Here is a 15,016-nt window from a genome sequence, read left to right as displayed (position 1 = left end):
ATACAACATACTTTGGTATCGTGAATAAAGGCACCACCTTTACTATTAGGCGGTAGATCGCCTGTACATGCATACTTTAAACATTCAATTATGGTCTGTGAATGCAGAGGAATTGATTAGTGAAAGTGAGGTCGGGCGCGGTAGGTCGACTACAATGGAAAGGGACACACACTGTTTTCCCGGAACCATTAGGTCCAACAATCAGGGTAAAAGGCGAGTAAAACTTGATATATTGCGGCTCTTCAGGGCTAAAAGAACGTACGCCCAGAATGGCGAGCTTATCAATGTGGGACATGGCACATCAAAATGGGGTGATCTCCAATGATAATGCTGTCACTCTGAACGTGAGGCCCTTTTTTTTTCATTCTCAAAAAAGTCATGATTTTGGCAGTCCCCAATATGAAAAATTGGCCCTTTTTAATAGAATCAACGGATGAATAACAAGCTCCAAACGTCGACAGTCAATAATAAACAACAAAAATAATGGATACATAATAATGATAATGATGGTGGAGCTTTTTTTTTGGATAGAATTATCACTTGACTCGTATAAATTATGAAAATGTTTTCCGTAGGTTTGATGTAGTTTTCCTATGGTGTGCAAAACGGACTGTGGGTCGTGGCTGTGTTTGCTACGCATCCTACTTTGGCTGGGTCCGGTTCAGGAGCCGGTGCGGCAAGTACACCGTAGACGATCATGACAGTGACGAGCAGAAAGAGGGTGCCCAAGGATTGCAAGTGGGTCATGGTAGATAATGTGGAAAGGCGCAAAAAATAAAATGTTGATGTCGCTGATTCAGGAATACAATAAACGGAAGGAGAAATTGGATTGGGAAAAAGGGGGAACCCAAGGTATTTAAATATCATATACGGGCTGCATACGATTCCATCATCTGCGTATCTCCTATTTTCATTCGTCCGTATACATCAAAATCTCACCAACGTTGTCAAATCAAGGAGAAATGAATCCAAGCTGAAAAGAATCAATCATCGATTCTAGACTGTGAGGTTCTGACGGTCATACGAAATACTTTTTTTTTTTTTTTTTTTTCGCCACATGAAGTGTAGACAGTATCTCTATTTTTTCCCTTTTTCCTTTTGTATTCGTTGACAATATGTATGCACGAATGATACATCGGCTGATGCTTGTTTGGTTTACCACACTGTTTTCATCTCAGGCTGATCAGCGGGGCCAGGATCCATACAAAAGCGGCCGTTTTTTTTTTTCTTCTTGTTTCATCAACACACCTTTGAACAAGGAGTAAAGCTTACGTCGCTATTTCAACGGAAGAAACCATTGCCGAGCCGTGCACGCAACCCTGCATAACCAAAGGGAATTGCTGTTCAATATATCAATGGTGCTATTGTCGTATGGAGGAATAGAAATCGGACCACCTCACCACATCGGGCCTTTGCATGTTTAATATAAATTCGGTTCTAATTTTCTTCATTGCTGCAGTCATAGAAAGGCATATTTTACTGCAAAAGCATGCCACAGACGACATTTGAGAAGCGCCATATGTTAAATTGGGACTCACCTCGGCGCGCGGCCACGGAAAATGGTGAAGCATGATTTCAATCCATTTGGCCCGCAGGTTCCTTTGAGTTATAAAACGCAGGACTTCCGTTAGTGCGAGGATCTCACGTATGGAAGTAGTTTACTAATACGTAGAGTAGTGTTACGTGCGCACACATAGTGTATTCGCTTTACTTATTTATTGGTCTTTCCTGTGTTGAGCGCAAACCATTCAGGCCGTCATGTGATGCGGTGCCATTTTATTTACCCACTGATGCGTATGCCTTTACACCACGCATATAAGCCAACCCATGCATACAAGTCATGACCAGCTTACGGATATGCTTCATTCGAGTTGTGAACCACTATCAGATTGCCGGAAAATGAAAAAAAAAAAAAAACTTTTTTCATCCCCATGTGACAGGAAGATTTCCCTCACGTTTGATAATATCCGTTCAAAGGTTCGCACCTGCCGCAAACGGATCATCGACACAAAACACATATTGGTCCTCTAGTAACTTGATCAAATTCGGTGGTAAAAACCTAACCCTAAAAAAAAAAATCGCCATCTTGGTTATAGGGTTTCATGCCTCTCTAACTAACAGTGCATAACTTCACTAAAAAAAAAGAGATGATATTTGCATCGATGACATTTGGCGAAACTTTTTTTCCAGAAAAAAATGAGATTATGTATGTAATGAAAGAGAATATTGCAGGCGGATCTCTAGTGCAAAATGATGTGGTGATGTAGTAAGGCGACAAGGACAAAACAAAATGGAAAGAGTTATATAAGAGCCGGATGATTGTGACAGACTATGCTTTTCTTCGCGGTATAGCAGGGATAAGAGTATTATCAAATTTCGATGGCTTGGAGATATAATAACCGTAGGACGTACTTTGGCTTAATGCTAAAGCATTCTTAGCCGCTTGCCGCATTCGGTATTCTTCGTTATTTTTTCGGAGCATCTAACAATACAAATTAGTAAAAACCATCCGCCCCTCAGCGGCCTAGTCATACTTCGTGCGATTTTCGTTCCATCACTGGAGTTGTCATGGGAACACTATCAATAATGTTTATCGTTAAGCAAAAAGAGGCTTTCCATTTCCAAGGCGTAGAAATGGTGCCATGACTTACGCTGGCTTGACTTTGGGTGTACCGGTCCCCAGTGGTGGTGTATTGCTACCAACACATTGGTGTGAATCATCAAGATGGGTGGGCCACCGTCCAACCGTTATTACTTACACTGACCGTACAGGTTGTATCCCATTTCGATTGATAAGGCCTTGCGGCTGCAAAGAAGTGCCTTTGCCTCTATTTCTTGGATCGCGTGCATTCATTTATGCTGAAAGCTCAGAAAGCAGGTGCTTTGGGAGCTTTCAATGTCCGGGAAGCATCCAGGCGGAGAATCAAACCCCACTAGTTCGTGACAGGCAAAGTTGACTGAGAAGCGAAGGGTAGACGACCAGAAAAAAAAAGGACCTTTTGTAAAAGGCAAGAAATTAACCACATATTGCAATACAAAGTCAACAGAGTTTCAAGACAGCCTTTTTCTTTGACTGCCAAACGTGTTTTAATAGAAGTCATTCATCCAGGGTGAGGAGGCTTGCACGGTTCGACAGCCACCGGTTCGCAAAGAAGCGGCCTCCTAAAAAAATCCGCAAGTGTGACGATTTTTTACCAGACTCCGCGAAGGCCCGCGGCCTTTACAAAGGCAGGTTCGGCTTGCATTCAGTTATTCCTCCTCTAATCCATCATGGTGAGTATCGATCCTATAAGTTAACATGGTGTGAAGAGAATACGGAAGCAATCTGTTGTAGCGTGTGTGGAAGTGATGGATGGCATTCCCCTCAGATACTTGGCTTCTGCTCTCGCTCGCATCGTCTCGTCACAACATTCATCCATCCGTCATTGAACCCGCATCCATCCAACATCAACTTCGTCCATCCATCCATCCGAGCCTTGATTCTGGATACATCGATGGAATGCGTTTTATCATCCAACTTTCGATTTCCAGCACCGTTTGACGATGGTTCAGTAGCAGTGGTACAGCCATCATCAGCGACACAAGGCCGAATTTTTCACTAGTGAAACGGACGATGACATGAGAGAGCAGAAATTCAAATTGCCAATGCAGTACGGAAGAGGGAAATGACCATTCTTGGAAGAAGGATAATGGGCACCTGGGATCCTGTCGTATAGTTACAAGAGAGACTAAATGATGTATTGCGATACCTTTTTCTAGGCTAAAAAGGACGTTGCTGCCAAGCCTAGCTCCTCTTCCGGAGGTAAGAAGGCCAAGAAGAAGTGGTCTGCCAAGAAGGTCAAGGACAAGTCCAACAACATGGTTGTCCTCGACAAGCCTACCTATGAACGTCTCTTCAAGGAGGTCCCCACCTACAAGCTCATCTCGCAGTCTGTGTTGGTTGATCGTCTTCGTTTGAACGGTTCTCTTGCCCGTATCGCTATCCGCGAACTCGAGGCTCAGGGTCTTATCAAGCCCATCTCCCGCCACCACGCTCAAATCATCTACAGTACGTATTCAGACTAAATTTTTATTGGAAGTGGATCACTAATTGATTGATTATTTTTTGTTCTTTTCTTGCAGCCCGTGCTACTGGTGATGAGAAGAAGGCCAAGGCTGCCGAATCCGACGAGGAGTAAATTTTTCTTGTTCATTGAAATAAAAAGCGTTAAATCTTTGACAGCTGCGTGTATTTAAACCATATCCACTATGTCTCTATTTCGAAAATGACGAATCTTTATCCATGGTTTGCAATAATAAGATACTTGATCAGATATGAAACGGTATAGTTTCGTTGCTCCAGACTAGTGGTGCTTTGGTTAGTCATAAACACTATTTTTTTCTGTAGACTCCATGTTTGAATGTTGGGGTTTGTCTTCTTGTCTGTTGCAACACAAAAAGGTCATGCCCATCGCATACAAAATAATGAGTAGATTACTCAGTTCATGATGTATTTTTTTTTGTAGGATTTTTTCATTTATGTTTTTGTTTACAGTAGATAGAAGATGATGTTTGTGCAGATTGGATTAGCGTCTAGCGGATGAAGCCATGAAAAGGCATGGCTTTCCAAAAGATAACTAGGATATCCAAAGCACCGGCTGCCAAAAAATGACAGTCGCGTGGTTCCTTCGCGGGAATGAATAGCGCAGTTTGGCCACCGTGAAGATTCTCGCTCAAACTACGACTCTGTTCATGCCCTTGGTTTTTAAAGAGCTGAAAAAAAAAATTTGTCACCAACTTAAATATTTTTTTTTTTGGCTCTGCGGAGTAGGAGTGCGAAAATGGACTGCTTGTTAATATTGTCTCCGCTGTCCAGAACCCTCATTTGGCGAATTTTTTATACACATTCCAAGCACAACACGATGAGACTCAATAAACAGAAAAAGAAAAAAAAAAAAAAAAAGCTTAAATGTCAATAAACAGCCAAGCTATGATTGAAATACACGATTGAGGCATTTTTCATTGAGCTTTGATGGGAGTGCAAAGGTCTATCGCAATAGATTTTGACACATCTGGATGAAAAAAAAGGGGTGCCACAGAAGTGGAAGGCTTTGCTGGTAATCTGTACAGTTCCGCGACAACGACACAAGAAAATTTTGGCGCCTAAAATAAAGCGTTTTTTGTATAGTTCATTGGAATGACCCACGTGCAGATGGTAAATCTTTCGATAGGAGGGAAAGAGAGAGATCGGTGCAAGGAAAAACAAAAGGGATAATTGCCTCAAAATGCCTCAGGATCAGTCCACTGTATGTGTTGGAGAATATTGACCAAAGGACGAAATAGTTTGGTGTGACTTGACCCTTTTCGGTCAAAGTAAGGCTTTGAACCTTGTTTCTGTGAGATTGACTTTTTTTTTTTCTTTTTCCTTTCCTCTTCTTTGTTCCAATGCAATGCCCAGCGGAACCACTTGTACTGCTATGCCTTCCGACGAAGAAAGTGCTCTGTGTGCCGACTCGACTGATTATGGTGCCTTTCGCCATTCCAATACTCTAGTTCACCGTGACCATTCCGTTTCCAGTGACGATACGTCTTCCAGAGCCAGCAGTGACGCTGACGAGATTATCAGCAAAATCAGCAAACGCAGGAAACAACGAATGCAACGGCGCCATTGCTCGCGACCCATTCTGCCAAGCTTCTCCGATATTCTCCCCAACAAAAAGAACCTATCAGAAAGCGAAGACGAACCACCTACTGACCTCGTATTACCCGCATTAAACCCGACGTAAGATTTTTTTTTTTTTTTTTTTTGGAGGGTCTTGGCCCCTGAATTTATGATTTGTTTAAAATGAAAAAAAAATGAAAAAAAGGGGAATACCATGGATAGGCTAATCAGCAAAAAACTTGAAACAGTGCTCAAGAAGTGATTGCTTCGATCCCTTCTTCTTCTTCTCTAGATCAACTGTTGATGCGTCGAACCCACGTCAATTTAAGTACGGTCAGAGCCAAATACAGAAACAGTCGGAAGAATGCCCGGTAAGATTTCCATAATAGACACGTTTTATCTGCAGCTCCACTGCGCTGATGATTCCGTTTTCTAACTTTTTTTTTCTTTAGCGACGAAAAGTACGAAGTGTATAGCATCATTCGAAGTTTTCAATATTATCTAAATTACAACGCTTATGTGTCGGCCATCAAATGCGTGCTGTTCGCCAATCGAACGATTGTTTTATTTGTATGTAAAATGCAATCTCTTTTTTCCTCTGTTATCTACATATGTCGTTCTCCACATCAAGTCATGAGACTAATAACTATTGCGTTTCCGACATTAACAGGTGAAACTCGACTTATTGGTCGATTTGCTTTTCTGTTTGGCTTACCTATTTGAGATGAAGCAAGAATTCGCCGTAGACCTTGAACCTTTCTGGCTCTACAAGCACCGCACCTACGATTTGTGGTAACCTTCAAAATTCATATAGCATGGTCGATCATGGGGTAAGAAATACCTAATTTATTATTATGAACTGAACAGGTTCATCTGCCAACTATTGAGTATATGGGACTTTGGTTCTTTCACCATCCGTAAGAGATTTTAGGTTACGCTTGGTATGGTAATTGATGGTTCCCATTATCTCATATTGCTTGATTAGGTTTTTTCATGACCCAATATCCCATGTCTGTCCTCTTGAGTTTCCGTTGCTTCATTGAATTGCTTACCACTATTCCATTTTTGGTATCTAATTTCATTGAGCATGGCCAGTACCTTTATGGTATGTGCGCAGACATAGTGTCTATTTCTGTGAATATTGATTATGGGATTCTAGTGCCTTATTTTCTGCGAAGCTGGATTTTGCTTCTACGGATCAAGAGTGTCATGAAAATCAAAATCAATCTCCAGATGACAGGTAGATTTGACTATACAAATGAGAACCCGACAGGAAAAGAGCAGGATAATTCAATCGAGTTTTAGACAAGGCCCTCGATCCTCTAAAGTACAAATTCGCTCACTTGATTGGGACCATTGTTGCTCTCATGTATAACGGCTCGGCCGCCTTTCAGTATTGTGAAGCCACCTTTGGTTCCGACAGTTACACCATACTGGATTCGCTGTAAGTGATCGACAACCTTAAAAACCTTGGATCGTCATGGTTTAAAGAGACAATGCATAATAACGAATGATCAGCTATGTCGTGATGGTGACGCTCTCTACGGTCGGATATGGCGGTAAGATGCCAAGTTTCTCGGGAATCAAAATATGCAAATCAAGAAAGGGGCTGTTTGACATGGTTCATTCTCTCTTTTTTGGTTGCAATGAATTGAACCGTGTGTGACAAATAGACATCACGCCTACCACGGAAGCGAGCCGTATCGTTATGATGCTCCTCATTGTGATCTCTTTGGCTGTTCTTCCAACATTGATCGCTGGCGTATCAGAGACCCTCAGTCAAGAGAATGGTAAGTGATGATGCGGTAAGGTCTGATTTTTCATCAAGATAATAATGTCTTTTTCTGAAATAGATGGGGGAGGGCATATTGGTAAGGGATCCATGCCTTTTATTCTTATCGTTGGTACATTTACGCCCGATCAGGTGAATGAAATCGTGGACGGGTTTGTGAACACCGTAAGTGATTTTGCTGCAACACATAAACGATATCGCCATTGTAAAAGTCTATCTACAGGAAAACGCCGAGTCGCATTTGAATATGGTGTTTCTGGATATCAATAAACCGTCGGAGGAATTGAAGCTTATGGAAAGAAACTCAATGTGGGGCCACCGTATTCGGTTTCTCCACGGGTCGGTTTTGGTAAGACATACTGGGGAAACGTCATAAATTTTTTGGAATACTCATGATATTTTCTAGAGCGAGAAAACCTTACAACGTGTGGTAACAATCATTTTTGCCTAACATTGTTGATTGAACGCATTCACCAGGACTGAGTTTAATTTTTTTATATCGAAATGTTAAAAGCAAGCACGATACGCCAAGGCCATTTTCACGATATCTGGTAACATTAACAAGAGCGAGCATCATTCCCAGTACGGTATCGCTCACATCTCTTGCTGTTCTAGATCAGAATGCTACGGAGCCTAATAAGGAAGATGAACGTAATACGGTGCGGTTATGGTCGCTTTACTGCTACACGGTGAGCCACAACGTGCCGATCTACACGTACAATCTGTCTCCCAGCACGGCGATCTACCAAAAAGTTGCGCAAGAAATCATTTGTCTGCGGGAATTCAAGCAGTATCTGCTTGCCATGAACTGCCGATGTCGTGGCGTATCTACTGTATTGACGAATCTGTTGCATCAGAGACAACCGCTCAACCAATACGATGAATCATGGCAAGCACAATATGGTGAGTAACATGTCGATTAAATGTAATGATTCGTAACGGACGAGCCAAGTAAAAACATCATCGATGCAGATGACGGTTCATGCAATGAAATCTACATGGCGCCCGCCACTCAGTGTATCATTGGGCTCAGATTCGCCTATGCTGCCTGGGTACGTATAGCATGCATTGTTTTGCATGTGTTGTTCTAACGTCTCGCATGGCTTAGATCATTTACAAGGAATGTCAAGCTATTCTATTTGCCATCAAAACATTTGTTCCCGAACGCAACGATTATGAAATCTTGCTTAATCCATGCCATGATTACACGATCAAAAGCGCCGATTTGTGTGTGTTTATAGCGGAAAGTCCAAAGGAGATTCGAGATATCGAGCATATGAATTCCATCTATGTGTGGCAAACTATTCGGACCATGGAAAATCAGCGACGCGTTCAGCAACAAACAACAGATATGCATGTTCCCTGCCCAGCAGCATCCGAGAGTGTTGGAATGGAAGCCATGTCCAGCAGTGACAACAACACCCGAGGAGAACCTTCGCTTAAGTCAACGATTCATCAGAAATTACATGAACAGATCTACCGCATCAGTAAACTACCGTCCCCGCGTCATGCTCTCCTTACAGGCAGTCGTACCTTAATCAAAAGACTTGGAAAAGATCCTTTGCCAGACGCCAATCAAGATACAGCCGTGCCCTTATGCTATTTACTGGACAAGCCGGCCGTCTTGGACGATATTGTGATTCAATCCACAGAGGGTGTGGAGAACCATATCCTTGTTTGTCTCCATCGAGAAGTGATTAATATTTTCAAATTCATCTATAATCTCAGGTACCGTACCTCGTAGTGTTTTTCGTATGGTTCATCGAATTGGGCTAACGACGTTATTGTATAGATCGCCTCACATGAAACCCCATGAATTGCAAGATATCGTGCTTCTCTGCAGTAAACTCCCCAAACCCAAAATCTTTGAAATGATCAACATGTTTCCCCGAGTTTACTTTATGGAAGGCAACTGTCGTTATCCGGACGATCTGCTTCGAGCAGGTATACGGCGGGCGAAACAAGTCGTCGTGATGAGGTAAGTATGTGGATCATCCCAAGACACTGAAATTGAACGGTCGGTTAAATCATCGATGGTAATTTACAGCGAAAAAGAGTACCTTTATCAGTATGAGCGTAATTCAGACAGTCCTGCCATGTAAGAATGATCCAAGCGTCAATGTTATGTAAAACTGATCCCCCCCTTCTTTTTATTTGCAACTAGCATGGCGAGTCATATCATGGACTTATTACTTCAAGAGCGTCCTAATCATTCTTATACTATTGTGAACCTCGGTAAGTGAAGAAAAGCGCATGGATAAACTACTCTGAAAAAAATCAGGAACCAATCGCTCATACAAACTATGCTAGTGGACAAGTACAATATCAAATTCATGCATTTGTTGCAAGGAAAAGATGTAGCGGAGGAGATTGATGTATTTTATACCCCGGCGTACGCTGCCGGCGACGTCGTAGCCGACAGTCTTCTCAGCAACGTACTACTAAGTCAGACGTACTATAAGCCTGATATCGTTTCCATCATCAAGACATTGTGTGGTATGCCGGGTCCTTTATGCGACGGTTCGGCGGCTTACTTACTAGCCACCTCGGATCGGGTCACCACCATGACCACCGCCACCATCCAAGCCCCTCACCTTACCAGCATCCCTATACCACCCGAATTTGTCAATCAAACGTTTGCCTTTATGTTTGAATCCTTACTATTGGACCAAGGCATCTTGCCCATTGGCTTATTACGTGCACCCAGCGAAGCTTTTGGTAATGAATTGCCGTTTGTGTATACCAATCCTGTCCCGTCTCTTTTGCTCAAAGAAGATGACGTTGTTTATATTCTCTCTCGACCAGGGTATGCTTAGTCAGGAACAAAAAAAGAAAAGATGTAATCTATCACTATGCTTTGTCTACTTTAGTTTTTGAAACCCCCCAGCTTACAATGAATCGATATTCATTCCATGGAATTTGTTTGGACAATTTTTTTTTTCTCGCTGAGAAAATCAAATGCTGCAAATAAAGTAAAAAAAAAGTTCAAGTGCTCTTGGATTATTGTCTAAAAAAAGGGAGGTGATAATTGAACAACACGTGTGCGAATATGGACAGTAAGTGATAATGCAGGTATGCAGGGAATAGGCACGATAGTCGGCTGGCAGATCAATGAGAGCCGAAAAGACCATTTTTTTTCTACTCATGAAGTGAGTTTTCGTCAAGCATGGCAATGGCCGCTCCAAGGCACCATCCGGTTTCAACGCCATTGATTTTCTTAGCAATACTGATCATGCGATCATCGGGAATCTCGTAACCGTGAGCTAAAAGACCGTAAATGTATGATAAATCCAGACACCACTCTGGACGATCGAGCATTTCGGCTTTCAGGGCAGGATCTTTCACACCGGCGAGGAATTCGCCCGAGCAGACTTTGTCGGTGAGCTTGGCAAGCTCCGGCAAGCGGAAATTGGCGGGCAGACCGAGCGGCTGAGTGCGATCGTAAAAGTACGAAAAGATGTAAATGGGGCCTTCACGGAAAGCTTCCGAGATGGGAGGTTGATGGATGCCGTCAAAGGAACAGGGAGGGGCAAGACACATGGCTTCCTTGTTCAGCAAATCGTCCACAATGGATGTACAATCACTGTAAGATCCCCCCGCCGTAAATGAGACCGAAGGGTCTTCTGGTTGTTGATACTTTTCAAAGGGCCAACTGAATTCCGGGGGCAGGCATGGGTTGATCATCACGGAAGCGTTTTGACCAACTTGAATAATTTTTTTGTGCATTCGTTTTCGGGCTTCCATCAGACCATAGCCGAGATAGGAATGCTGATACAGCAGGTAATCTCTTTTTCCGTAGGTTAATACGTATTTGTGATCTCCCTCTGGCATGTCCAATAATTCTCCACTTTCCAGGGTATCGGGTTCAAACACGATTTGAGTCGATCCACCACCAAGATCGAACACGGCGGCCGTGGAGGGACGAGTCTCGGAAGTGGCACGTAATTTGCCGAGCAAAAAGTTGACCGTCACCCATGCGTAAACACCTAAATTACACCAACCTTGGTCAGTCCTGCAGGAGACGTTCACACAATGATATGAAGAATACCTTCATCACGACCATCCATGATAGAGACGCCATCATCGGCGATGGGAAAAGGGTATCGTTTTTTCAAGTGGGCATTGACGGCTTGCAGGATATTATCGCTTTTTTCGTCACCGAGCAATCTTAAGCCTGCTGTCGCCTTGACAGCGATGGGGGTCTTGCGTTGCAACACCTGTGGCACCACCTTGACGGCGGCTTGAAGAAGCACATCGAGTGATTCCGCCGCCTTTTGTGGACTATCTGCATAGGCAGATAACCCCGGAATGGTCTGCTCAAATAATTCTTCATCTTCCAGTTCGATATGATCACCCGCCGCACACTGATGGAATCGATAGACATGAATACGCGAACCAGTGGACCCGGCATCGATCATCAATGCATATTTACTGCAGGACACTGCTTTCCCAAGCCATGCATATCATTAATTATCATGTTTTTGTCGTCTTTTTATTTATCTACCTATCCAGGCATCACACGTACCGCTGTTGGAAGAAGGGGAATGGAACAGTGAAAAGAGCTTGGAGTCAGGAATGATATAGACAATGATGGCGAGCAACAGCCCCAAGGCTGCCAATGACAATCGTACGCCTGTTGTCGATTGTTTCGTCTTGGCTGATTGCTTGGCCGTATTACGCAGAGCAGTGTAGGGCGTCTGTGGACCGCGCTTTTTCAATGGGGGTGATGTGGCCATGAGTTGAAAAAGAAAAAAAGAACAAAGCTCGGAAAAACCAAGTCCGAACCTTTGCACTGTTCAACACCCTGAGAACGCTCCCAAACTCCGAGCGAGAATTATGTAGGACCAATCAACATGGCAAAGAGAAAGCAAAAAGACAATGACAGATCAAGACAAGAAAATAGAATGCAAGACAATCAACGCGTAAAGACTTGAAAGATGGACGAATGAAATAAATAACTATTAAAAAAATGACCTTGCATTTTATTTATTTAAGAGGAAAAAACTATTTATACATTTATTTCTTTTCGCAGTGCTGAGACCATTGTTCTCTGGCATAGATCTGCCACATGCTGCTGGAGTTGACTTCCTTGGAACCGTAGAGCTGAGCGGTGAAGTTCTTGTTGGTCAAGGAGTAAGCGACAAGTTCCATCTGCTTGTTCATGAATTCGACAAAGACGACATCAATGAGAGTATCATCGGTGGCGTTCTCGGGCAAGCGGGAACCAGCAAAGACAGGAGCCTTGAAGTAAGGGTTGGGGATGTGCTTGGTATCATCACCATCGGTGCCATAGTCATCCTTGGTGACGTAGCCGTAGGTCTGTTCAGCACGACGGTTGTAGTGCGACATTTCGTAGGCTTCTTCAATGTCGTAGTTGTAACGAGGAGCGTGGGGCCACACAGTGTTATCACGCTTCTTCAATTCACCTTGCTCGTTGATGATATCCAACATCTGCTTAGCAGCGCTGTGTGGAACATCGGCCAAGTAGTAGAAGTTGTCACCGAAGGGAGAAACCTGGTACATGTTGTCAAGAGTGAAAGGACCTGCAAAAATAAAATAAAAAAAGGTTGAGTAAGTCTGGACTACTTGGACGACAAATTGTCATACATACCCTTGTAGACATCGTAACGGATACCACCAGTGTTGATAAGATAGAAAGCAGGGTTCTTGCGAGAAGAATCAACGACGGTGTGAGCCATGATACCGTTGGTGACCAAATCGTAGATGCTGTCGGTGCTGTTGACGGGAGCGGCGGTGACGTAGTAATCCTGAGGAGCGCAGCCATAGGGTTCAGCGAGGTCCAACTTGTGGCGCAACTTGGTGACACGCTTGCTGATGGACTTGCCCTCCTTGGTATCGAACTTCTTGGCAGTCTTGGTGGTGTGGAAAATGTAGGTCTTGCGGTTCTGGTCGAGGTAACGGCGGTGGAAGGTGATGTTGGAAGAAGGAGTAGGGCCGTTGTAACCGTGCTTCTTCACATACTTGGTGGATTCTTTGACACCCTGGGAAAAAAAAAAAGCGAAAAAGAGAGGCATGTCAATATAAATAGTCAGGGCAAGTAATAAATGAATAGAAGCTTACATCAAGGGACATCCAAGCAACGGATTCCAAGTAGCGACCACCCTGGACACCAGCGGCCCAGCGATCGTAGACAGCAAAGTCACGAATATGGGTATGGCCACCCATGATAGCGACGGGAAGGTAGGGGTAATATTGACGGACAGCGGCAAGAGCATCTTGCATTTCCTGGAAGCGGAGACCGACGTGACCAAAGAGGACAATGATATCAGGCTTGTGAGAAGTCATGGCCTTCTTGAACCAGGGTTCCTTGACTTCCTCAACAATAGGCTTAACGACAGACAAGTCATCGTTACCGTGGAAGTTGAAGAGGAAACCGAGAGCGAGAACGCGAGTGCCGTACTTGCCCTTGAAGTAGGTGTACTTGTCACTAAATGGTTTTTTTGAAGAGGAGTTTAAATTAGTTTTTCTCGAAAGGGTGGAAAATTTGAAAGTTTCCGTAAACACTTACGCAATGGGAACAGTCTTGTTGGTGTGGAGATCCTTGAAGTAAACATTAGCAGCGAGGTAACGACCCTTCCAGTGGTCGATGTAGTTGTTGACGACATCAATGGTAACGTTGTTCACTAAACAGAGGAAAAAAAAAAAGATGGTGGGTGAGCGGACTGTGTTGTTGCCTGGGTTCCATCCGGATGGTTTAATATTTTACCATAAAGTTCGTGGTTGCCTAAAATGGAAAATAAGTATTTTTCTTGCTAAAATGAACAAAAAAAGGCGGACGGGGAAATTAAACTTACCAATAGAAAGGATGTCATACGGGATTTTCTTCAACAAAGGTTGGGTTTCTTTTCCCTTGGGTTGAGTTGTGTCACTAAGACCATTGCCTATGTGAAATGGGTTAGACTGGTGTACCACGGTATTTCTCTGAAATTCCGTGCTTACCATCGTGAGTGTCACCACAGTCAACGACAAACAAATCCTTCTTCATCTTGCGAGCCTTCTCCTTCATGCGAACCTAGATACCAAAATGAGAAACATACATTAAGAAAAAAAAAGTGATAAAATGGGACAACATGGGTATATGTAAAAGAGTGACTACGTACCACGAAAGAGTAGAAATCACCCAAGTCACCGTTGTATTGCGGTTGCAACACGTGTCCCTGAATAGATCTGTCAGTTTAATTCATTCTTTCAAAAAACGAAAAAGAGACAACTGTGATATCGCACCTGCAGCCAACCTAGATAAACAAAAAAAAAAGGAATGAGTCATTTCCGTTATCAAGTGTTTCAAATAGTCTTGTTTCGATCTTGTTCTTTAAAGATCAAAGGGAAGGTAACAAATGGACTTACCGTGGGTGTCAGTAGTTTGGATGAAGTTCACATCACCCCAGTGCAAAGGTTGGAGATCCAAATCAGGAGTCTCAACAGCATCGGGTTGTTGTCTCTTCTCGAGAGGATGAGCGGCAACAGCTCCAAGAGTGGCGGCCAGCACCAAGAGTGATTTTACGAGCATTTTTCCTTTGAGCTTGAAAGGAAGACAAACGTAAGATCCGAAACGAAGAAAT

General features: G+C 43.3%; 6 protein-coding genes across 6 annotated transcripts; 3 read left to right on the top strand and 3 right to left on the bottom strand.

Annotated features, from left to right (window-relative positions):
* Nucleotides 1-8: 8 nt before the first annotated feature.
* Nucleotides 9-295, bottom strand: BYT42DRAFT_471012 (uncharacterized protein; the record flags this gene model as incomplete). Its single annotated transcript, XM_051563563.1, has 2 exons — nucleotides 9-95; nucleotides 173-295. Coding segments are annotated over 2 exons (210 nt in total), but the record flags the coding sequence as incomplete, so codon positions are not given.
* A 1,849-nt stretch (nucleotides 296-2,144) lies between these two features.
* Nucleotides 2,145-2,782, bottom strand: BYT42DRAFT_559723 (uncharacterized protein). Its single transcript, XM_051567152.1, has 2 exons — nucleotides 2,535-2,782; nucleotides 2,145-2,482 (listed from the first exon to the last, which is right to left on the bottom strand). The coding sequence occupies exons 1-2, from the start codon at nucleotides 2,568-2,570 to the stop codon at nucleotides 2,330-2,332; spliced, it is 189 nt and encodes a 62-aa protein (XP_051426139.1). The 5' UTR covers nucleotides 2,571-2,782; the 3' UTR covers nucleotides 2,145-2,329.
* Nucleotides 2,783-3,266: 484 nt separating this feature from the next.
* Nucleotides 3,267-3,929, top strand: BYT42DRAFT_559716 (uncharacterized protein). Its single transcript, XM_051567151.1, has one exon. The coding sequence runs from the start codon at nucleotides 3,353-3,355 to the stop codon at nucleotides 3,539-3,541; it is 189 nt and encodes a 62-aa protein (XP_051426138.1). The 5' UTR covers nucleotides 3,267-3,352; the 3' UTR covers nucleotides 3,542-3,929.
* BYT42DRAFT_486670 (ribosomal protein S25) lies at nucleotides 3,805-4,145 on the top strand (the record flags this gene model as incomplete). Its single annotated transcript, XM_051563758.1, has 2 exons — nucleotides 3,805-4,048; nucleotides 4,123-4,145. Coding segments are annotated over 2 exons (267 nt in total), but the record flags the coding sequence as incomplete, so codon positions are not given.
* Nucleotides 4,146-4,991: 846 nt separating this feature from the next.
* On the top strand, nucleotides 4,992-10,424 carry BYT42DRAFT_559714 (uncharacterized protein). Its single transcript, XM_051567150.1, has 21 exons — nucleotides 4,992-5,761; nucleotides 5,890-6,012; nucleotides 6,094-6,211; nucleotides 6,312-6,433; nucleotides 6,509-6,558; nucleotides 6,627-6,746; nucleotides 6,801-6,881; nucleotides 6,947-7,085; nucleotides 7,160-7,200; nucleotides 7,315-7,431; nucleotides 7,495-7,598; nucleotides 7,657-7,782; nucleotides 7,840-7,863; nucleotides 7,948-7,984; nucleotides 8,049-8,336; nucleotides 8,406-8,485; nucleotides 8,542-9,161; nucleotides 9,226-9,411; nucleotides 9,481-9,531; nucleotides 9,598-9,668; nucleotides 9,744-10,424. The coding sequence occupies exons 1-21, from the start codon at nucleotides 5,430-5,432 to the stop codon at nucleotides 10,247-10,249; spliced, it is 3,336 nt and encodes a 1,111-aa protein (XP_051426136.1). The 5' UTR covers nucleotides 4,992-5,429; the 3' UTR covers nucleotides 10,250-10,424.
* On the bottom strand, nucleotides 10,425-15,016 carry BYT42DRAFT_510668 (nucleoside phosphatase family-domain-containing protein). Its single transcript, XM_051565145.1, has 14 exons — nucleotides 14,802-15,016; nucleotides 14,679-14,689; nucleotides 14,555-14,611; nucleotides 14,394-14,466; nucleotides 14,249-14,335; nucleotides 14,161-14,178; nucleotides 13,963-14,077; nucleotides 13,515-13,881; nucleotides 13,045-13,435; nucleotides 12,834-12,976; nucleotides 12,519-12,698; nucleotides 11,959-12,142; nucleotides 11,482-11,874; nucleotides 10,425-11,419 (listed from the first exon to the last, which is right to left on the bottom strand). Exons 1-14 carry the CDS (start codon nucleotides 14,962-14,964, stop codon nucleotides 10,572-10,574), a joined length of 3,030 nt encoding a protein of 1,009 aa, XP_051426135.1. The 5' UTR covers nucleotides 14,965-15,016; the 3' UTR covers nucleotides 10,425-10,571.

Source organism: Radiomyces spectabilis (genome assembly GCF_025331425.1).
Source record: "Radiomyces spectabilis strain NRRL 2753 chromosome Unknown BYT42scaffold_3, whole genome shotgun sequence".
Taxonomy (NCBI): Eukaryota; Fungi; Mucoromycota; class Mucoromycetes; order Mucorales; family Radiomycetaceae; genus Radiomyces; species Radiomyces spectabilis.
This window is presented reverse-complemented; position numbering and strand designations above follow the sequence as displayed.